Source organism: Bombus impatiens, unplaced genomic scaffold, assembly GCF_000188095.3.
Source record: "Bombus impatiens unplaced genomic scaffold, BIMP_2.2 scf_0017, whole genome shotgun sequence".
NCBI classification, from domain to species: Eukaryota; Metazoa; Arthropoda; class Insecta; order Hymenoptera; family Apidae; genus Bombus; species Bombus impatiens.
In genome coordinates this window covers 1,209,212-1,233,327 of record NT_176436.1, presented here as the reverse complement: position 1 = coordinate 1,233,327, position 24,116 = coordinate 1,209,212, and the positions used below count along the sequence as shown (strand labels likewise).

The 24,116-nt window shown below is 42.2% G+C and overlaps 1 protein-coding gene across 6 annotated transcripts in view; it reads right to left on the bottom strand.

The window, feature by feature from the left end:
* The window catches only part of LOC100749896 (zeta-sarcoglycan), a 222,582-nt gene that overhangs the window by 172,762 nt on the left and 25,704 nt on the right, over positions 1–24,116 (bottom strand). For 4 of the 6 annotated variants that reach the window (XM_033318465.1, XM_033318468.1, XM_033318471.1 and 1 more), the window contains 2 exons: positions 15,251–16,937; positions 13,885–14,069 (listed from right to left, as the gene is read on the bottom strand). The exons of 1 other annotated variant lie outside the window; for it this stretch is intronic. In XM_033318465.1, coding sequence (XP_033174356.1) covers positions 13,885–14,061 — 177 coding nt within the window. In that variant the 5' untranslated portion in view covers positions 14,062–14,069; positions 15,251–16,937. The remainder of the gene's footprint in view (positions 1–13,884; positions 14,070–15,250; positions 16,938–24,116) is intronic. One more of the 6 variants, XM_033318473.1, reaches the window with a different exon arrangement.

Genomic DNA, 24,116 nt, shown 5'->3' with positions numbered 1-24,116 from the left:
AGCCACCACCGTGTAACCGGCACGAAGACTCCCTATAACCTCCTGGAAAGGCACGATACACCTTGTCAGGGCCACCGAGATTTATATCCAAGCGAAATCGAGTTTGATGCTGATCGTACCTAAAGTCCTGGATATACGAACAAGATGGTGTCGATAGTTCTTTTGTTCTCGTCTCCAATTTGCGAATCTCTGTTCGCTTTTTGGCGGGAACATAGCACATTCGTGTATGTAGCGAGTGAAGATTACAAATAGTTTTCATGGAAAAAGATTAGAATGATATACAAAGGGCGGAGAAGAATATCCGATAGAGGATGGAAAAGAGGATTTGCGTCCAACATAAACTTGTAACGAGTCACCGTCCATCCCAGCATCACGCAGTCAAGCATAGATATCGCTTTATTTGAAACTCTAACGACTCGCAACGTTTATCCCGTTTTTATATACTAGTTTTTCAGTATAACCAGGCCATAGGAACTACTAACATCCATGAATCGGCGTTTTAAGCAACGTACGCTTTATGAGGAAACAAAATTGAAGCTGAGAGGCAGCAATTAGCAGATTCCACAAATACTACGAGTAATTTCCTAGTGCTCTTATATAATTGCTAACCTTGGCGTGCATTTACGCGCACATCGCATCATGTTACGGAAACGATCATGTACATATAGATATGTGCATATGCAATACGTACATGGTCAAATGATATCGATTCGTCGGGCCATGCGTTCGTCGCTCAAACGTAAATAAATCAGTTTATCGACTTAGTTCGAAAGGAATGGACTGTGGAGTGAACGAATGCTACAGAGCGGAAAGAGTGGCTGAAATCCTAAACTCACAAACGAGAAACAGGATGGAGGGAAAATAGAAAACACCGAGATACGCTGAAAAAAGAGGAAAGAGTGAGGAAAACGAATTCGCCATGTTTCAAGCGAGTCCTTTCGACTTCTCGCGTGCGATACGCTCATCATCCATGTCATCAGATAAGTCGAGTGGTTGTTTACACGTGACTCGATTAAGCGCCGGGGAAAGTCGCGTCTTAGGGAACCTGCCAATTTACCCCCGTGCGCGTTGCTTGGAATTATCAGATTTTCGTGGCACGCCGTTACCCATGGTGAATGACGCGGTCGCCATTCCCTCTTGTGATGCATAGTTAATTACAATCCCGTTAGAGACATGCAAGACTACTAAATTAAAGCAATTTCTGCTGCGGCCGCGTTAATGTCTCTAATGGTGCACACACTAGCGTCGTTCCAAACAACGATAGTCAATTAATATTGATAAGTTCAATTAGCGGGAGCAATGCAAGCTAGCGACAGAACGCGCTGCTGTCACGACACGTGTCGTCGATGATTCCATTGTTTCCCCGGCATGAACGGTTCACCGATTTCTTCGTTCTTCCGTTTGCCAAGTATCGTTGTCAGAACGGACGCGCTAATGGATTGATGGCGTCTGTAATTAAAGTTCACTAATTAATGAATTATTTAAACTTAATTATTTACAGTTCGACGATTCCCATAACAGTTTCTGTCGTGCGCAATCCTCCACCTGGGAGAATTTCATCCCATCGCGCGTGAAATTGCCGTCCCGCGTGCCACGTTTCAGAACTGTTGACACCAATTACCGGCGAAACATCTCCTTCTGACGGTTATACGGTTCAGTGATAGAAATTTAAAATAGGGGAGAGACCCGTTTGTCTGGAATTTGCGCGCCTCCGGATTATTTATCGCTTAGACCTTGACGCCACATTCAGTTTGCCTATTAATTATCATATTCGGTATCAATGGAGGATTATTCATTGCAAAATTTATAATTCCTAAAATCGTTACGATGCAAATTATAAGCGTATAGAATAAGTATAGATAAAATATGATAAAATACAGGAAAAATAAACAAGGCGAACACATCGGGTGACCAGAAAGGAGCAGGAAAAGGAAGAAGTGTACGAGAAAAAGAAGGCTAAACAGAACAGTGGAAACAGAGAGAGCAAGAACAATCCTAGGAGAAGCCTTTCGACGGTTGGTGGAATCAGAAATCGATTGTTCGGCAATAACAATTCGGTGCACTCAGCCACGGAGGAGAAGCCACGGAGAGGGGCGCACACTACTTTCGTGTCGGCGCAATATCTGTGAGTACATTTTTCCGGATATCGAGGCGGACCACACGCGACTGGATAGGACCGCACGTACATGCACGCTTGGCAATAACAAACACCGATTTTTCGAATGTGCAAGCAAGCCAGCCAGCCAGCCAGCCAACCAGCCAGGCAACCAGCTAGCTAGTCAAACCAGCCAACCTGTGTGCTACGATCTCCCGAAACTAAAACGGGATCCGGCCTTGTGGCCATTATGGGCCAGCTACAGTACGCACCATGTTATATGCATCGTTCATCGTATCGTTTATGTACATCGTACTCGCGAAAATGGCACGCTTTACAATCAACCTTTTGTGACGCGATCCTCGCTACTTGAATGCTGTTTACGCTGACTGAATTCATCGATCACTGCACTCGTTTCACAAATATCTGTAGCTTTGTATTCGCTAATCGATGGATTCGATTTGTTCACTTTACGTTCATAGGTATCGCCTTAATGAGTTTTACTCATTTCCAGTTAAAAAGCAAAGAATCACGTATAGTGGCTATAAAAAGATATTTGCCTTACTTCCTGCTATTTGCCATTACTTTACAATTTTTAGCAGGTTCTGTACATTTCATTTTCACAGTACCTATACAATTCTTCTAGCTGTATGAAGTAAGAAATGCTTGAATCTAATTCGTTAATATGTAAATCCTATAACAAATACAACGTTGTGCAAATACTTTTTCTTTTTGTAACCATTGTAATTTATTATCCTTCTGATAAATTTGCGAGAAGGATATGCAAATTAATTTAGCAAAAGAAGTTTTACAAAGCAACGGTTATATTTCACGCGAGTGTATATAAAGCATCGGAACATTACCCTGTATGAATGGCCAGGGATGTCGCCTTAATACGTTCTATTTATTTTCTTTTAAAAAATACAGGATGTAATTTACGAAGCCCCCGTAAATCTGTAGCAATACGTATAAAAATCAATTCCGAGAAAGAAGCTTTAACAGGAAACGATCATATTTCACGCGAGTGTATGCCACACGTCGAGAAATTACACGGCGCATACGAGCCGCGGAACGACACATAACCGCGTTGTGCTTACTCAAGGAGTGCGTCTGGATGATACACAAGATTCCTTGCATCGTAAAAGACTCGTATCTTCCGATTTGGCTCAGACTGGGCCAAGGGAATGGCAGGTTTTACAATCACGCGAAGTACTCTTTAAGGGTCCGTGTCGGGTAACTGCCATCGAAAAAGACAGAATTCACCTTCGTTGACAATCTTGATGGAAGTTAATGTACGAAGCTCTACGGGAGATTATGTAAAAAAGACGCGACACTGAATGTACGATTGGTAGCAGAGAGCTATTTTTTTCCGATGGTAAACGCTAGCGATCCGTTGCTCGTCCGGAAGGTATGTTGTATTTCGGCGTAGTTGTTTCCGTCAATCATACACAGTCAATGGGAACAAAGCAAAATTGCAAAAACCACGGAACAGAAAGCTGCTGTGTCCACATTTTCGTAAAAAAAAAACAAAAAAGAAGAAAATATTTTCCCTTGAGAGCATAAAATTTCGAAGAGGTCGTAACGTAAATGGAACTAGAAGGTGGCTGACCAAAGAGACCAAACACGGGTGAACGAAACTACGCTGCACTTTGATGTTTACCCCAAAACACCAGAGACAAGAGTTAACCTCGAATGGAAAAAATCCGTGTCGACGTTTTCATATTTATTGCTGGATCATAAATTTTCTTAATTAACGATTTGGAAATTCGAAAAATAATTCTATTACTCGACTTTTAGTGTACACTGTAATATTTTATATTTACGTCGCGTTATCGTCGAACGTGCGAACCAAAGCCGCTGAAAACGTATCTCATAGTCGAATTTTTCCATGGTTGAAGACATTTTTACCTCCACGAGCGAATAATTCATAACGCTCGTCGAGATCGCAGCGCTTGCAGAGGAAACCGACGAAAAAAAAGCGAGAAAATGTCTTGGAGTTAAGGGGAACGAGGAAGAAGTAACAGCGCGGAAGAAAGGGCAACAGAAGTGAACAAGGAAACAAAGCGGCGGGATCAGGAACAGGGTGAAACTGCTTGAGTGTCGAGAACGAGAATAACTAAGGGTGATGGTGGAGGTCGGGTGACAGGCTGCACAACGTTGGGTCGAGAGACGCGTAAACTTAATTGACAAGCACAGGTGGCGCTTAAACCTGACTACCCTTCGCTGCTACTTAACTACTCGCTGTCGACCCCTTCCTTTCTCATTCTCCGGCCGATATCGAACCTAACGTTTCCTGTTGGCAGGATCCGCGGTAGAATTGAAGCCAACCAACCACCGAACGAACCGACCAACGAATCGAACGAGCGAAGTTTCAGTTTCGCTTGACGAGCATGAAGAAATGAACGAGCGAACGAAGAAACCATCGAGTTTGAGAGGAACGGATGCGGCCGCGTTAAATTGGAATCGCGAGCCAAGTGGAACGAGAGAGAATCGTACACGACCTATGGTTTCGCGATACCCTTCCCATTGCTGTTATCTCTGGTTACTCACGTCCCTGTATATAACCACCCACTATCGTGACTTGGGCTGATTCGCGAAGGAATTGGCTTCGGTTTGTCCACAGAATAAGGTCCATCCATGCTTAACGAATAGAATTAATCACAGGTTGAGCAGAGGGTTGAATTTCTTTTCAACCCCGTTTCGAATTGCCCAATGATTTATGCGACAGCATCGAGCACGCCCGGTACGATACTCGCCGGATAAGGTTTCCGCGAGGGAATTCTTCGTACGGCTGAGCACGAAGCGCCGAGGCACACGGCCACGCAGGACTTTGCATGTGCATCTTTAATCACTTCGGTTCACGGCAGGTGAAAGGGGCCTGGTGGCTTGCATTGCAGTCGGTTGCCAAGGCGTGTAAAAAATTAACGACCTGTCTTCCGGGGTCAAGCACGGCGTCGATCGACACCCTCGCTCTCGAGGTGACTGAAGCGGATACGACGGAACAGGCGCACTCCGGCAAACAGCCGTTCGTCGTTGTGCATTCTTGTTGCAGCTTGTTTAAATCCTTCGTTCAAACACGGCGATGGTTCTTTCGCGTTGTTTCGGGGAGAGAGAAAGGTAAGGAGTCTCTTCGACGTTCGCGATCGCATATGATGCTTCTAATTGCAAATAAAGTGCCATTGAAAAGGAAACAAGGTCTCGCAACACTGGTATTAAAATTGCCTAAAGTATCAATCCTACTAAAAGTTACAAGATCGGTACGTGCAATCGCTGTTCAAACTTAGCCTCGTCGATTTTCACCGTTATTTTAATCGCCAATGAAACGTTACCGTTGCTTAGGCATGATGTATCGAAACACTGTCGACTTACATTTTCCGGGCGTGTTTTACGAATATCGGGAACGCGAAGGCCGCGGATAACGCGAGGATGGAAAGCAGAACCTGTTCGATGAAAGCCAATGTCGAGGTGTCGACGATCATTTCGATTGTCAGGCGTGACGTTAATCGAATTCGTGGTTCGCGCTAAATGAAATTAACGACTCGCTCACTCCTATCTAACCACCAACCGATAGACATTTTCCTGTCGTTCTTTCTTCGCCCGTTTCGTAGGTTTTGCGGCCGATGTCATTTCCTGGCACTACGTTTGCTTATGTTCCCGTCGGACAACGATACGTACGATATTTCCTGTGAATCGTAGGCGACGGGTTTGCGCGAACCGTTGAAAATTCCGTGCAGCTCCACGTCCACTGAATTTTCAGAATCTCGCGAATAAACGTTAACGTTGCCTAAATAACTTCGTGCATGGACGGACTTATGATAGGAAAAGCATGCCAGATTTTCCAGCTATTTCGACGGAAGGGAAGACAATTCGTCTGCAAACGATTAACATCGAATTCAGGAATAAATGAAACATACTAAATGGAATATGTACACCAGAAATATTTCCGATATTTCCCCAACTTGAATTTCTACAAAAATATATAAAGCGTTTAACGTAATCTATCTCAAACTTTTTCCTTCCATTATGTTCGATGGAACGTGTAGTGTACAGAGATAAGAAGATGGTTAATAGGACGATATAGATAAAAGAAGTATTGTACGGGCTCTGTCTTGTTCCACTTTTAATACTTCTGAAGTCTCAAGTGTTTAATTTTTGATTACATACTTTAACGTAGTATTAGGTTATCTCAAAAGTTTCTTTCGTTTTATAAGGAAATAATAGATGTACAACATTTTATTTTTATATTATTTTCTTCAATTATGTACAATCCGTTTTGTTGTCCATTTTTGTTTCTTTCAATAGAACAGAATGAATTGTACTATAAATGGAAAGAAATTTTTGGGACAACATAATATATGGAAGGTTAGACTACATCGTCACAATGCTTGTACTGCGTTAATGATTCCGACTCTGAGTATACATGTCTATGTTAATGTTTAAATGTTTCTATTCTATTTCGTCTAGATGTATCTTGTTTACCTCCTTCGTTACGCGACCTCATATAACCAATTCGAGATATAATAATTTCACTCACAAAATATATAACATAAAAATATTCCACCCAAAAATAAAACCGCGGGTAACACGAGAATAAGTGTTTGTCACGCAACAAGTCAGTGAAATCGTAAATTAGGAAACATCGGTGATTGAAGATGATGTATTTTACGCGGATCAGCCGATGAATTTTCGACTAGAGTGAACAGAGTGAACAGCGCGAAATCCTTCGTTTCCTGCCACAAGAAATTCGAAGTCGATCTCAAGCTCGGTCTATCGCAAACTCCACGGTGCCGTGGTTAAAACTGGCGAGTTTCGTGCGTGCACGCGAGCAGAAAAGGTAAGTCGTAAGTCGTAATGGGCTGTCGCGTTAACGACAAGTTCGTGCGCATAGCTGAGCGATGAATTCACTTTACGACGCCTATTTTCCGGGCTTCGCTTGAGCTAGATACTTTATTATTGTCGTTGCATCGGGAGACGTGCGCTGGTTACGTCGAGTTCTTTTTTCACGACGAAGAGAAATCGACCGATGGTCCCAAAGTGAAGAACCCCGTAGAGACGTAGTACAGTGTTCGTACCTTGACGTTTGATCGAATAAAATATTGGCAGAGAATGGAAGATCGCGAATGTCTCTGATACAATCGTAAATTAAGCCATTAGAAGGTCTAATTACACAGGCGTTACGAGACTTTTATGTATTTATTAACACGTTCACTGTGAGAGATAGAACGGTTCGTTGGAAAAGAAGAAGATAATATTCGAAAACTAGATTATTCCGTTCCTTCGTGCATAATTTCGTTCGTATCCTGCACACGTTCCTTTCCCACGAACCGACCGGAGAGAACGTTCCTTAGGCAAAATCATTTTTAATTTCATCCCCTTGTAACGCTGGTCGAGTCGTTAGCGAAGTATTAAAAAGAAAATGTTACGCTCGTTAAAAAATACTTCTTCCGAGTGTACAAAGCGCGCATATGGCTCGGCCTGGTTGGTCGGTACGTGCTTTACAACCATTAATAAATCACTTTGAAGCATTTGTCGCGGCTAACAGTCGTCCAATGAATGCAGAAAAATTGGTTGGTTCCTAATCAAACAGATTGTCAACAGAGGGTAACATTTTTTTCTGTGGGTTAAACGGGCGATTTATTCATCTATAATCGCTAAATTATGAAAAATTGACTTTAAAAATTGACTATTGAAATTCATTTCGGCCTGAATAAATACAAATTATTCAACCTCCCGCTAGATGTAGGTTATTCATATTTTTATTAGCCAGAAACGAATTGGATTCGCCATTTGACATTTCAGAAATAACTCATTGCTAAGTAATTCCATTTAAAGACGTATATTTATCATTTGTCCAACTATATAAACCAATTCTTAAATTGCACGATGAACGTATTTCGTGTCGTATATTTATATCGCGTTACATCATCCGAGGAAATGAATGAAAAGAACGAATTGAAAGATTTAAAAAATCTATACCATGAATGTATTCTCGCTCGATTTCCTCCGTTCGAAATCTGAACTCATTTCTGTCAAACGACGAACCAAAAGTTTTTACTTACGGCTAGAACATCGTACTACGTTCCTATAGGATGTACCACCCATCAAGCAGCCTAGAAGGTTCGTGAGCTAAGAAACCATATAGCGAGCAATTTCCGAGAAAGAGATAGCCGACTAGAATCAAAATGATCCTCGAGAGAGAGAGAAAGAGAAAGAGAGAGAGGGAAAGTTATTAAGAAGATTATGGACGGGTCGTTGCTCGAACTTCAAAGGACCAATTCCTATTTTCAATTTGCTCCGAGCCGAGGTCGGGCGGTGGGGGTCAAAGCCAACTCATTCTACTGGTTAGATCCTTGCTGTCCGAGCACAGGGTGCCTTCGCGTATTCTCAGCCGCCGAAGAATTCCATTTCGAGGCTGCTTCTGTCCCGGCCCTTCGAGAACTCGCGACTTTACTAGAAAAATCTATCTTTCTGCACGACCAGCCGAGTCTTAAGAGCGCCAAGGTAAAATATACCTCGATCCCATCATAGTCAAACGGATTCCATCCTACCACGCACCAACGTTCCATCGAAGAGAGAACAGGAAATCTGTTATTTTCTAGACCGAAATATCGTCCCGCGCCGATTCTAATGGTTCGAAGAACACGTTAATTCTGCGTAGACGTCTTCGCGTAAACGCTAAGGTACCTCTCAGCGATGCCACTAAAATTATTACTAACGTCTCACGTAACGCCTCAGTCTCGCCATCGTGAATATCTTATGGGGACATTATTAGAGGCGTTGAAAGAATCGATAAAACGTATATGAGCGCCTCTGTACAATATCGCACCGAGAAAAAGAGAAATACACCGATAATAATAAAATTATGATTAATAATGATGCTGTAAGTTTATCGTCACATTTTATTACCGAATATATTCCAGCATCTATACCAATACCTTCTTCACCAACGTGATTATCTAGACATCATCGTATAGATGTGCAAACGAGCCCGTTACTGAATATTTTACTCTCGCTTTGACAAGCTGCAATATTCAAATGAATTTGTATGCTTGATGAGTTCCGTCGTGAAAAGAATATCACAGCTCATATCTCGATAACTAGTCGCCTCGCGGTAATATCCGTCACGATACGATGCTACGATTGGTCGACAGCTATTAAATGGTTAATTGTGTGTCTCTAAAAGGTTCAATAACACCATGACGCCCATGTGAAATGTCGATTTCCTCCGGACAGGGGCGACGAATCGAGGAAGAAGGGGACAGAAACGCGACGCGACTGGCAATCATCAATCTCGTAGAGTTGTATTCGAGTGGCACTAATTCAGTACCCTTGTCCCCCAATCTCCTTGTCAGGCTTCGAACTTCGTGTACCTCCGCCACTTAAGCAGCATTGTACGAAAGACAGGACAGGCTTTCGTTCGACCAGGATCCAAATAAATAGGCTTCCATATATCAACGCCCCAGAAATCGCAGCAGTTCGATCAACCTGAGCACACCTTACATTGTCTCTGTAAGTCGAGCGCGTCCAACTTCTCCGACCTGGCTATATACTCTCCATTGTCCGGATGCGGAAATAAAATCCTTGATAGACTGCCACCGGTACGAATTCATCGCGTCCCCTCGTCGCTCTTTAATTCGTTCCTCGTTCAACGAGTTTGCATTTTAAGTAACTCCGTTTTGTGATCGATCAGGCGGACTCTCGTAAAAATACTGTTTTTTAATACTTTCAAGCAAAGAAAGAGATATTTTATATAAGAAATATTTTTGAAATATTTAAGGAAGAAATCCGGATCACACGCATACGTACACGTATAATAGATCATGTACAAGTAACGGATTGAATCAGAATTTTGAAATAATATTCCATGTAACCAAAGTGTAGCTACAGCAAAAAAATCGAGATTCCTATATCAACTGAACGCTTCAAAGGACAAGAAGAAGTATGGAAAAAACAAACACGATATAAGCAACACGGAATGAATTAATGTTATGCCAACGGCGCGGCGAGGCGCAAAAATTACCAAAACAGAGAGCAGCTACAATATAATAGGAGCACGATATCTCTCGGTGGGCTCGTGAAAAAACAGAATTATTATTTTTGCATTATCGATTGCTCTGTTATATTTCGACTATCCGGCGCACGTTCGGGGGTAGAGGAGTGGAACCGATAATTTTAACGAAGGAGCAGAGCGGCGAAAGGAAGTTTAAGAAGAAGTCCCATTCATCGAACGGTCGTGCCGAAAACTGACAAAACAGTTGATACGACAGACACAGCGGGCCGTGGAATATGAATGGACGTTAGCGGATATACGAGGCGGCCACGAATGGCGGCGATGGAACTCTAGAGGCGAAGTCTCGAACCTAGGGGTCGAGAGGAAAAAAGAAATATGAGAGGATTGTAAAAGGGAGAAAAAATTTCTACGAGTGTGGAAGGAAGATCGAGAAGAGGGGTTGGTTTCGCGAATAGGAGAGAGAGAGGTGTAGAACGTTCGTGGAAAAATGTCATCGAGCGATCCTGATTTACAGCTGTAGGGAAATCGGTGCGGCGAACTTCGTGTCCGCGGCGGAAACTCAGAAATTTTTGCTCGTGGGAATCGGAACTTTCATTGACGTTCGTGGTAGATTCCTCGCCCATGTGAAATAAAATAAAAAAAGGAGCGCGAAAGAAAGAGAGAAGAAAAACGGAGAACGAGAACGGACGGAGGGAAATCACGCGAGTAAATGAGAAGCACCGACCGTTCGTTGATGATTTTCACGAAAACCAAACTTTGAATCTTACTCCATGATCGAAATTATTCTTGCTGGTAGGCTGCAATTGCTTCGTGCGTGGCATGGAACGATGTCACTCGGAACTGTGTCTTTTATCAAGAACTTTGCCAGTGCACATCCGCGAATAGATAGAAACGCGGACCCCCATAATGATCGATTAGCGAAACAAACCTACAGATCTCACTTTAGAATGCTTTACTATGGTAATATATCGGGCCAACAACATTTATCTTTGATTATCGTGGTCGCGTTTGTATAGCTGTGTAAATAATACCGCGACCCTCCTTTTACCATACAGGCTGATCTGCGTCCGCGTCGAACTTCTCTTATTCATATATTCTCTCACACAGTCTCTGTTCTCTTGTATTGTTTGCTCCAATTATTTCAAAATATCACGTATTTATTTTGGCAAGCGGCGAAAAGCGAATTATCCTTTGACAACATGCTAGAAGAATGGATCTAACCGACGGTAAAGGAACACCATTATCGCGAACGCGTACGCGTGAAATGTTTCGTGTGTTGGCGCGTGCGCTTGCGAACGAGCGCTGCTTCTAAATATGTTTTCAATTTTATTCCATTTCGACGCGTTACGCGAAATAAGAGCAAGCCACGCGCGTATTGAATAATGCCCGACATTCGTTTCACGTTTTATACGAATTATAACTGATTCCTGGTATAAAAAAAAGATATATGCATATATATAATCAATAATACCAACGCTAAACCAATCTCTGCCACTAAAAGTTCGCTCCAACTAATCGCAGGATATTAAAGGGACAAGAGATAGTAACGAGATTCTGAACCAGGTAATTTTGCTTTTGGAATTCGCCGAGCCAATCTATAACGATCTTCGTCCTGTATGGCGAATAACTATGTAAATTTCTCCATAAGTTAAGCAGACTTCTGATGACCTAGTATACCTTTACCAGGGTTGCACGCAAACGGGCCCGCAAAGCGACGCACGGCAAAGATCTGGCTCTATTCTAAACGATGACATTCATTGGAAACTTATAACAACGGAGTTTTCCTTTTGAATATATGTTCGATCGAATATATAAATTTCTGACTATCACTTTTTACGATGAACACATAACTCGACAAAAGATCCAGGTAGAAGAGAAGTTTTGATTTCGGGGGAGTGCTTTGAAGCAATCTGATTTGCCCGAAGCAAAATACAATTGAAATGATAGTCTCTAGAGTGCAAACATTCGTAGCTATTAAATCAACGATCGTAACATTCAGTCGTATTAGATTTCTAGAAGTTTCTTGATTGGCTTCGAATTTTTGTACACAACATATTCTAGAAGGTGAATCGCTGACCGTTAGTGGTAAAGTTCATCCCCGTTGTTTTCGATAAAGAAAGAAGATGTTCCAGAGACGAAATGTTTGTTTTGTTAGCGGCAATAATAACATGTTAGAAAATATTGTCTTAAGTGAAAGAGTGTACTTTGGTATTTTTGTTACCACGATGTTATAACATGATTTACAATGCACCGTGTTCTTCTCATTATTTTGAGAGGCGACTCTTGTAAAATCAGAGTAGGTTTCCTTTACTTAACATTTACTTTAAAAAATTTTACTAATACTTTTGCTTCTTTTACTTTAACAAATATTTGAAGAATTTATGCTAATAAAATATCGTTATTATACTATTCTTTAAACATTATGTGATAAAAAATTGCACATGTTTCTTCGTGTAAAAGAAGATATTTTAGGTTTCAACGTTGCACGGTCTCGTATATCCCACATATAATTAACTTATGCTTTCTCTATCAAATAGGTACGGAGATCTTTAGAATAGCTAGCGTTTCACAAGAGCAAACAGAAAGTGCTATGACAACCAGCCCGTATCGTTGTTAGACTACGTGTCTGATAAGAACGGGGCAGATTAATTACATCATTATCGAATCCCCCGTTCAATTTTGTGCTATAATACACTGACAAATTACTAATACTCGAAACATGACTAGATACATCTGAAAACTATTTCTTCTGAAATTTCTTCTTATTTCTTAGATCGTCGAACGATTTCGTGTTGCGATGTTTTTATCATTCTTTGTGAAGCGAATAGCGACCAAAACAATTAATTTTATACGTTCGATAATGAATACTTTTGACATCTAGTATTGTATGCAGCAATTCATAAAGGAAATAGAAAATAGTTGCTAAAAACAATATTTGTACCACTTACGAGCGGTACTCTATCGTCCAGTATTTTCTCAAGATTTTCAAAGCCTCTAAAAAATACGAGGACGTAACCAAAATAGCACGGTAAGGAATGGCACAAACTTATTGGACGATTTAATGGTTCAATTCTAATTCGATGCATTATAGACACTTCCTGTCATCGTCAAACGGTAGGACAAGTTGTATGGAATTTCAACTGTAAGCAGCGCGAATTGATTGTTTAGAGAACCTACTAGATCGATTCATCGTCTCTCGACGTGTATGATCTCGAGTGTCAGCACGGCCGTGCATCAATTACAACAGAGTCTGCCATCCATCTCGATGTGTCGCCTGTTACATGTACACGCCGCATATTTCCGCGTGGCGCATTCAAGTGCTTATGCCGAGCGAAGCGTGTCGTTAGATCAATCGTTCTAATTTCAATCGCAACGACGAGCTACATGCCACCATCGGCTGTAAATCCGTAGGTCGTAAAGGTTTGCGAACCGATCGAAATTGTCGCACTTCTTTACCCACTCCATGACTCGTTTAAACATTTTACGGAATCCAAATTTATAGTCAGCCGTCCTCAGTCCTGTTATTCTTTCTGATGAATATCGAACGAACCAACGACCGTTGTTCAAACGACCCCAACCATAGACGCTAATTTACCTAATGTTTCTCGTTAAAACGACCCTGCACACACGCTTGCCATATACATACACACGGACGATACATCTAACGATTACCTGCGATGAAATTTGCGCGAAAGAAGAAAAAAAAAGTGACCTTATCGCGAGATCTCGAGAGTCGTGACGTAATGAATGCGCGATCGTAAAATAATGCAGTACATACCGTATGCGGTGACCAATGGTGCGGCCAAGTCTTGGTCTCGTGACTACTCCCAACGGTCGGTTGACTAGCTAAAAAGACGACACGTCTATCGGTACTTCCGGTCCCGGTACCACTGGTAGTCAAAAGCGCTGCTCTAGCCCTCGAGCCACCGATACTCAACGTAGGCGACGTGTCCATGTTCGCCCCTGGAAACAAAAATAAACCTATGAAAATGATTCTATGAAAATTATACAATTCCACCACTACCATTCGAATTAGATAGAAAAAATGTACCCACGTCTATTGTATATAAAAATTATATTTTTGAATGTGAATTACATCGAGAAATATTTGATCGTGAAAGAAGAGCGGAATTTAAAGAAATTCAGCTGGGGTTTAATGAAGCCTATTACATGAAACTATGAATGCTTCCAAAAGTATTCCAAACGAATAGGTAGCTATTTTTTTAACTGTGGGTCAGTCTTCGTGAAATACTTTTATTCAGTCGGTTTCCGGCTCTTGCGCAACCTCGAGTGATATTAGATAATTTTTAGTGCAACTTCTTCGAAGGACAAAGTAGATAAAGAAAAAAGGAAGAAGATGCTCATGCCTCGTTATTTCAGTATGGTACGATGGTATTCGAACGCGAGGCCTGAATGAAATTTCGAGGGCTACACGTTTCGATAATTCCTCGTAATCGCGGTATCTGTAATATAATTAATTGCATCACGAGCGTGCCGGAATATATTGGTTTTACTAGCGAAGTTGTTATCGCGCGCTCGTGAAATTATGGTTAACGACGACGTTACAATGGTTCGACGAAGAGCGCGATATACTCTTTCTGTTCTCGTCTCTTCTATATCCGCTTCCGTCGGTTAGACGACTTAAAGAAAACATTCTCTCCGAAGAACGTTTTCCAACAAATGGACACAGTCACTGGCGGGGCTAAAAATTACCGTGAAAGGATTAACATTCAGGACGTACGAAGCAGCGATTCGAAAACACGGTCGTCGCCGTAAAGAAATCTGACGAACGTAATCGAGCTCGTTAACTCGAGGATGAAAGCTCATTGAGGCCACAGAAACGCGAGCTGGAGAACGAGAACGCGCCAAGGACTAGAGCGGCAGCTGAAGGAGGAAAGAACCAGCCGACGAGGATTTACGGGTCGTCGACGAGCATTAAGGAGAATGATGCGAGACCACGGCCCGGCCAGACACGCGACGCTAGAAGAAGCAAAAAGAAACGCGACGAACGAAGGAGGGTAGAAGGAGTAGTAGGAGGGGAACAGAATGACGAAAATGGAAACAAAAGCTCGACACGAAGAGATAAAAAATAAAATCGAGACGAGAATCTAGGCCGAATAGAAAGTACTATGGCTGACACATACCCCTTAATTAAATCTGGTTGAACCCTCTCAACGTCGACGAGTAGAATCGCTACAACAGCGTCACGGTCGATCTGTAATTTACGTAGGACACCGACTGAATACTCGGATGGCGATAACCTATCTTGGTTGGAAAGTCGACGTTCCGTATTCAGATACGTCCACCGCAATCTCTTATCCTTGGCTCACCACACTTCAACCGGGTAATCCTTGAAGTCGCGTGCACCTAATCATTATAGCCAGGGGGAGAGAGGGTGGCGCTAGGTGTTCCTTAAATCGTTCCAGCACGACGTTGGCTCCTCCTTCGCGCAATTACGAGTCATTACGAGCGGGATTCCATCGTGTAGCACATACACAGGATGCTTTTCTTGCAGTTACCGCACGCCGCTGTCCAGCTATTTGCAGACCATCAACCAACTTGTGGCTCGATTGCCCGAATCGGACGGTTACTGAACGCGCGATGTATGAGCGATGATAAAGATAATAACGGCCGTCGCACGACGATCGACGATGTTATTGATCTCTGAAATAACTCAGCACGCGTAATCGATTTCAGAATCTCGTTAGAGATCTTCAATCTCCTCGTTGCATTTGGGCAGCTTTTTTTCGATCGTCGATCAGCCGTATTCTTTTTAGACTAACCGAAACCTGTTACTTTCTACGCTACCACGAATCGAACGATTAGAATGTTTTCCTGCATGAAAAGTTCAAGTTCACCGGTAGAATCACGAGTACCACTGCTCTTCTAATCCCTCCGTTAATGAGGAAATTACTTTACCGCGGCTCAGTTTAATCTGTCAGAAAATTTATTCTACTGTTCCTGTTCCGCGAGCCAGCTACCGATTTCAATTATACTAACGCGTTACCATCGATTCCCACAAAGAATTTATTTTTCCCTTTCGCTTCCTGCTCTCTCCAGCCAGAGTACGCAGCACGCCTCTCACTTTTCTTTTTTCTATCTGTTTCTGTCTTTCTCCCTCTCTCTCTCTTTTTATTTTTACCGACTCACGACAGACGGGCTGTTTGATATTTTATTCGTTTCGTTGCCAGACCGTCGTCGAAACGCTGCATCCTAGTTAATTTCTCGGCCTCAAAAGTCATTCATCATCGACCGTCCAAGTCAAGAGTTCTCTTTAGGATAACTTTTGTGGCAGGAAGTAGGGACGGGTCTTTCGTTTCGTTCCTGGCTCATGATTCACCGATAAATCGAACCGCACATCTCTTCCATTTAATACGTTCTTCCAATTATCTGTTATCTTCTACCTGACAAAACTTCAGAATCGAAACGATCGACCCCGTACGTGGAAGCCCGTCACGGCCGGAAGTTGACAAGCGCCGCATACGAAATCGCGCACGACACTGAACCGCCAGGACGTCTAGCGCCCGAGGTGAGCCTCTCGCGGATTCGCGGGCTCACGTGTGAAATTCTTGCGCATGCACCGATGCCTTCTCCCTTCCAATTTCCCCTCTTTCCTTTCCTTTCCTTTCCTTTCCTTTCCTCTCTAACAGTTACTCCTGCTCCCTTCAACCATCGCTTCTCTCTTCTATACACAACTAAATACTCTCTGTCCTGTTCCATCACCACCTTCGCCGCTTATCTCCCGGACTGTCGGCTATTCTTTTCTCTCCAACCATTGTCCTTCCTACCTTCAGCCCGTTCTCTTTTCTGCCTTCACTGAATAAGCTCATCCTGATGGCATCATGCGAGCGACAAGTATCTAGTGTTAGTCCAGTTTGGCGCGGAACTTTGGCGGGTATTTCGCCAAGTAAATTCAAGTAGATCGACGAAGAAAGGGACTCGATAAACATTACGGGTAAATGTCGCGGAAGATTTTTTCAAAAATGATTTGTGCATTTTCCAGAGTGAATCAATTTTTGGGCGAAAAATTTTCTTCGATTTGCGTACAGCGTAAAGCAAATACGTAGCATTGATGTGCATAATAAATAATTAAGTTCAATTTTGTGTTATTTAGTAATACTTTGAGATGGCTACAAAGATTTGTTAATATAAAAATGAAATACATAGAATCTGATAAGAACACTTCGATACCTTTCAGAGCCGCTGCATGTGTACGATTTATAAAATTTGGTCGTGATATAAACTGATTGAATTTGTTGGAATGAAGGGACATCGTTTACATTTTTTAATTTTCAATCGATTTCCACAAGCACCATCTTGTTACGAAAATTCGTTGGCAAATCTTCTATAAATATCGTTTAATGGAAAATATACGTATAACCAATAATACTATCGCTGAATAGTACTTCTTATCATTTCTATAGTGCGCATTAAACGACTTGATCTATTTACTGCTATTGAATAAAAACAGGTCGCTAAAGAGAATCTCCATTATTCACCAGGGAACTATCATTTATGTCTCTAATTATTTCCAATGACGTAAACGTTTAAAACCATTCATATAAACTATGCCAAAAGAAAAGTACAAGTTTCGAACAACGTCCATACTACGAACGTCGAACTATTCCAAACGATGACCTAATGCCTGAGTAATGTAGTACATTTTTGTACCATTTCCTTCCACTATTCAAGTCTAAATTTATTGTGCTACGATATAACTCAATTAACATTTTTAAGTGAATGGACTATATTCGGTTTGAGCTCTCTACAAATTTCTAACTACCGAAACACTCTAAACTTTAACTGATTACGTCAACTATGTCTAATAACTGCTGTAAATATTAATTAACCTTCCAGAATCGTAGTGATGCATTAAATACATACTATTTTTAAGCAGGCATATTGTAAAAGTTATTGACAGAGACTAGCTGCTATATGATACATTATAAACTATCTCTTCAAACTTGTAATCAGACTACATTTGAAACTTAGAAGGACTCGTTTAAAATAAAATCGTAGTTGAGAAGGACTTGGATTTATCCAACTCCGGGATAACATTGTGCGCCATTAAATCTCCTTTATTTATTACGTAACTGAAAGAGAGATCCTTATTATCCTAATAAAACAAAAAACAAAAGAGCGGCGAGATGGAGTATATAACTCAATCTTGAAAAAAATGAACTTGGGTTAGTCTGGCTCTCAGGTACAGAAATAATAGCCGTTAATACCAGCCTGATAAAATGGATCGTCACCTAAACAAGGAAATTGCAAGAACGATATTGCGGCACTTTCCTTCCCCCAGCCGGCCGTTGCAACTTTTTTCCCCGCGTCCTTCCTCCATAAACTTTCCGTTTTCACAGCGCAGCGGTCGCGCGTTTTATGCTGCAGGATCATACCAGTTTTCTTTTTTCTTTTCGCATTATCATCTACTTTTTACTCGGCAACCCTACGTCCACGTCGACGCGCGACAAGTGTCATATTCACGAAGGATCGTATCTGCGGGATTCGTTTAATAAGCTCCATCGGTGAACTCGTTAATTCTACACATACAGATATAGATATATTGTAGATTCTATTAACCGCAACATAGTCGGAACATTGCCGGAACACAGCCATTCGAATGTATCTTTCCGAATGCTCAATAGGAACATGTAAAATGTAACGTCGCGTCGTTACTAGAATTTGTTTATTCAGCGCAAAAACGAAGAATGTAGTACACGCAGACGCGCCTCGCCATTATTTTATCTCGTTATTATTCCGCCTCGACTGACATGTTCGTTTCGTATCGATCTCTTCGGTTGTTTGCCTATATACTCGTTCGACAATTCCATCGTATCTACAAGTGATCCTCTTTTTGAAATCCTGCGTTCTATATTAGTCGACCCGTGATAGAGAGACGCAGCGGTACCTGTTGAAGATCGATTCACGATTCCATTTTCGCATCCTCGATCTCGTGGAACGTGCACGTCGAAACGCCTTCGATCGATTAAATCACCGAACAAATGGTACGCGAGTAATGGGGATCAAGAAAGGTAGAAGAATGAAAAGATACAGCGAAACGATTCGAACAGAAGAGAATGATTTTAACAAAGATGAGACAATACCGTTTCAAAAATACCAATCACAGAATGTACGATCGACCTTTTATTCTTTTCATTCTTTTTTTAATCCTTTCATTTCGCCTTTCCTCTCTTGTCCCGTTTATCTTCTTACGTCCATTTTACCGTTCGTGCTTTCTTCGTCCTACGCTTCGTACATCTGCAAAGCGTACCATCGTAGACTACAGCCAGACAGTGAAGCGATAGAGCCAAGAGTAGGAATAGACAGATTGATTGACTGTTTCTACTGCGTCTGAATCTATTGAGACGAGAGTGGGATTGAAACGATAGGAATGAATAGATTTCACGACGAATCGAGCCCACGAACGGGGAAGTACTTTGGGCCGATCGTTGCGGATACCTCTAGGCTACGAACGATCTTTGCGATCGTGCATTTCGCGAACAACCACGAGAATATCCTGTCTCTTCCGCCGTTGATTGCTCGCGCCAGATACAGCTCAATACGTAGTCACTTTCGCGTCCAGCGTTTCCCATTCACCCCCCTTCGTATATATTCTACAAACCACGAAAAGTTGGAACGACTCGATGAAGTTCAGCGGAATTCGAAAACGACATCGTTTCCAACGATGCTTTTACATGAAATTCACATACAAGAAGAATTCCGGTTAGATTCTCACTTTAAGAGGAACTCTCTACTTTCGTTCGATTCATCCAGCTATAACTAATAACGACTATGAAATTTCATTGAACAACCCATTAAAACATCTTAAAATCTGATCATTTGGCGAACATTGTGAAATACGATTTCATGATATATCGATATTTACATATATGTAGATACTTTAAGAACAAATTGCAATTGCGTGGTATTAATTAAGAATCTCGAGAAATTCTTGCAATACTAGATACGCTACAACGCCAGGAAAATTAATCCGTTGCGCAAAAGTGGTGAATTCGTTTCTCGCCGCGCTGTTGAGAAATTAGCTTCGCGGAAGAGACGTGCGGATTAATTCGCTCTACGATTCACAAGGGAAAGAGCGTGAATTTAAGGAATCAACGAGGAGGTCCGTGGATTCCATGGTAGCCACTGCTAACAGGGTTCTATTAACGAGGGAAAAAATGGTGTTCATGGTTCACCGAGAGAAACGAGGAGAACTGCTCTCGGACGATGGTGTCCCGATGTCTCGTAAAACGCGATTTTATTCGAGGTTGAACAAATTGAAACATAAGCCGCTCGTAAGTCGGTCCCTATCTACGGCCAGGGACAGTCCGCCTCTTTCACCCTCTGTCACTTTCTTCCAGTACCCCTCTTACGATTCGCATCGCAATACGCGCCCACTATACGTCTTTCCTTCGTGAATTCCCTGGATCTTTTATTACGTTCCGCGAACACGACAAGGACAAGGTTGTGGCATTTACGTCGGGTTATCTATACGACATAGCCCCTTTCAGATGGAAGAAGATACCGATACTATCGAGTCGAATTTATTTCTTCGCCGGCCTCGCGAGCTCGGCTATTTTATTGCATAAAAATTTATATCCAACGTCGGTCGGGAATATAATATCGTTGAAAATCATGTATCCCCCTTCGGTTGTTTATCGTCAACCGTCTTTTCGATGAGTCAGGTGATTTCGAACGGCTTTATTGCACGGAATTAAAACGAAACGCGTTATGCGTGCGTATTTCAGGCAGAAAAACGGAATCCTGGATCGGCAGAGAGAAAAAAATATGACTAAACGAAACCGGAGGGGAAGGATGCTAGCGAAAAAGGGGCGCGGGGACGTGGCGGAACGTTATCATAAAAAAATCCCCGTGGTCGGCGGAAAATAGAAAATTTCCAGATGAAAAACTGCGGAAGCAGCTGCCGCCTCGCAGTAAGGGCGAGAAGAAACTTCAAAACATAGAATTAGAGAAGCCGCCGGGCGATGAGAGACGGGAGCGACGGCGGGACATAATTAAGAAGAGACGGCATCCTTGTGAATTAAAAGCGTCAGCTCGCTAAAAGATCAACAATTCCGTTGTATTTCCTTCCCCGTTGTTATTTTTATCCGACCGTGCCATATCTTTTTCTTTCTTTCCTCTTACGTTCGAGGTCCGCGTGTTTCTTCGAGTAATGCCATAAAACGTTTACCACCACCGTCGCAGTCGAATTTTAAAGGAAAAAGACCAAGGAGACGGGCGAAGGATAAGAAGAAGAAGGGAGAAGATTAGAGAAAAATGTGAAAATCAAATGAACGAGATAAAGAGAAAAAGAAAGCAAGAAAGAAAAACGAAACGAAGAAATGGTGGCTCAAGAAAGGGGTAGAAGTATGGAGAGGAGTATTCTCATTCCAATTCTCCTTTTTCTCCGCGTTCCTTGGATCGAAGAGGCCTTTATGATGGGATACCGCTTTATGGGCACAGCTTCGCTGCTATTATGCGTGCATCGGCCGGTCGAGATGGGCTTGGAGGGTGGGAAAACGGTACGTGGTGGTAGTACGCGGTTCTATATGGTTTTCGGTGGGGTAAACGTCGAGAGAAGAGGCATCGAAGAAATGAAGATGGTGAAAGAGAGAAGGTAGTCGCGTTGGAAGTCGTGGCTTCGGCCATTGTCAGGATAATGAAGCCAAGACGAGATTTTTCCCTTTTCAGTCACGGCGCGCCCAAACGATATCTCGAATGACTGATTGTGGAATTCCTTTGGATCTCGAAGGTAGCACGTACGCACACGTCGATGAATTACGTACACGAGAAGCTTGCGATAGGCAAGCGCGTCCCTTTTCAGCAACGATCACCATAATTATTTCGAGCCAATGAAATCACTCTAATCTGCAATTAATATTAAACGGTAATAACATATGATAACGAGGATCGAATATTAATCGCAAAATGGTCTCCACGAGACACGAATGTGCAGAGTATCAGGGATAAATGCGTATCCGTTAACCTGTTGATCGTTATAAAATTCGAAAATATATTCAGATACCGTATGAATGGTGAAATGCGAAACAGGCTGCCCTGACCATGCGATGGGAACATTTGACGCTGATTAACCGGACAATCTTAATTAACGAACCGTACGCGGCGTTTGTCCATGAACTAGAAGCCGTATTTTTAATGTAATTGAATATACGTGGTACAATGTAACAATTATTCATTCAACGTGATCTATCTGCGTTAAAACCAGTGGGCCACTTTAGATGGGATTTTAAAACGTAAATGGAACAAAAGGGAACGTTTTCTAACGCATTCAAATGGAACTTCTGACCACTGAAATTATCGCTTTGAGAATTTATTAAATGTAAAACAACCCTAGCGAACTGCTACACGATCGAATATAACAACGAATTTTTACGATATGCGATATTTATAAAGATTTAAATTATCTAAAACTTGCAAGCTACACTCGTGCGACGCAGTTATTTTATCCCTATGTTTATTCGTTGCGAAATATATAGTTAACGATCGGCGACACGATCACCATTGCATGCAGCTAAACTGTTGATTGGTGAGACAGTGTAGACCTTCGTCGGGCGAAGAGAAAGAAGACCGTCTGGAACATCGGCCGACTTATTACGCGTGTTGCAAGCTACAGTTTCACCTATCGCTGGCCGTACACTCTCGCATATTTTAAGCCAGCCATTTTTCAGCATTTACGCTATACGTCTACGTCAAATTTGCATGAACCAACGATTCCAGCCTTGTTCCGTGAAAACTTTCGGCGTTTCTATGTGGTGCGGCTCGAAAGTCGCTTGGCTTTCTCTCCGTCTATTCTATCTCGGTCTCCCATCTCCTGATTGACCGTGCTTTTCCTGGGATCATAATCTCTCTAATACCGTCACCTCCCTCTTCCCACGTACCGACTTTTTTCCACCCGCCTATATTTTCGTATATATCCGTGGCCAGCAGACCGGCTTGGTATAAATTAGTAGCTTAAATATCTTCCCTATTTTTCATCCAAGAAAATATGTTTCGTGGGGAATATGCTAACTGAAGAGCATCCAGTGGTCCGAGTCGATGTTTCACGGGCTTTACGTAGAAGATTTTTAAGGATTTCGCTGTTTTCCTCTCTTGCGTTATTAATAATGTCCGATGCTTGTGTGTTAGTCGAGCGAGCGATTTAACATTCTGCCAGTGTCGTAGTTCCGTTAAAAGTTTGATAATTAGAAGAAGCTGATACACCGAGTCATCGGAAATTAACAGCCAAACTTGAGCGCTTATATCTCAAAGTTCTAGCTTAAGATGTGAAAATCTGATAACTGTACGAAGAAATAACACGGATCGATTCTCTAACACTGGAAAATAACTTTGTCCCTATAGTAAAAGTATTAAATAATATTTGCTTCATTACTTAAAAAAAAAAAAGGAACGATCGAACGTTGAGAGACACTGGCCTAATCCTAATGCACACCGTCTTATTTATGCAGCAACGCCGTTTCGCACCACAACGCTGAAGACCTTAACGGCTTTCAATTTCCGTTGGCCATCAATATTATTTAGTTTAGTTTGGACCACCTTCTCGCGTTCTACCCACCCCCTTCGGCATGCTTCTCACGCCTCTGCCAAGGAAATTACTTGTCCTCCCCTGCCCTCTCGCCAATCCAACCTTTGCCTCACCCTTCGCGCTGCTTCGCTCCCTCGAGCTACCAAGATACTTCCTTTAAGGGCGTTTGTCTCCGAATCTTGCATCTCACTGCGTCTCGCGTTACCTTGGCAATGCATAATCGAACGCTCCTAACCGAGTCGGTATCTATATGCCTTAAAAAAGCTTCTACGCTCCAACTGTTGTCAGCAATGAACGACGAACCCAGGAAACGATACTGGCGAACTAAACTTGTTACTTCTCCCTGACTGAAACTCGAACGCGATATTCCATAACCATAAATAGATTTTTTAAGGTATTTTTGAACGATACGATCCGATAAATAGGGCGTACCAATTCCGGCTAACTAGCAACATACATACGCTTCC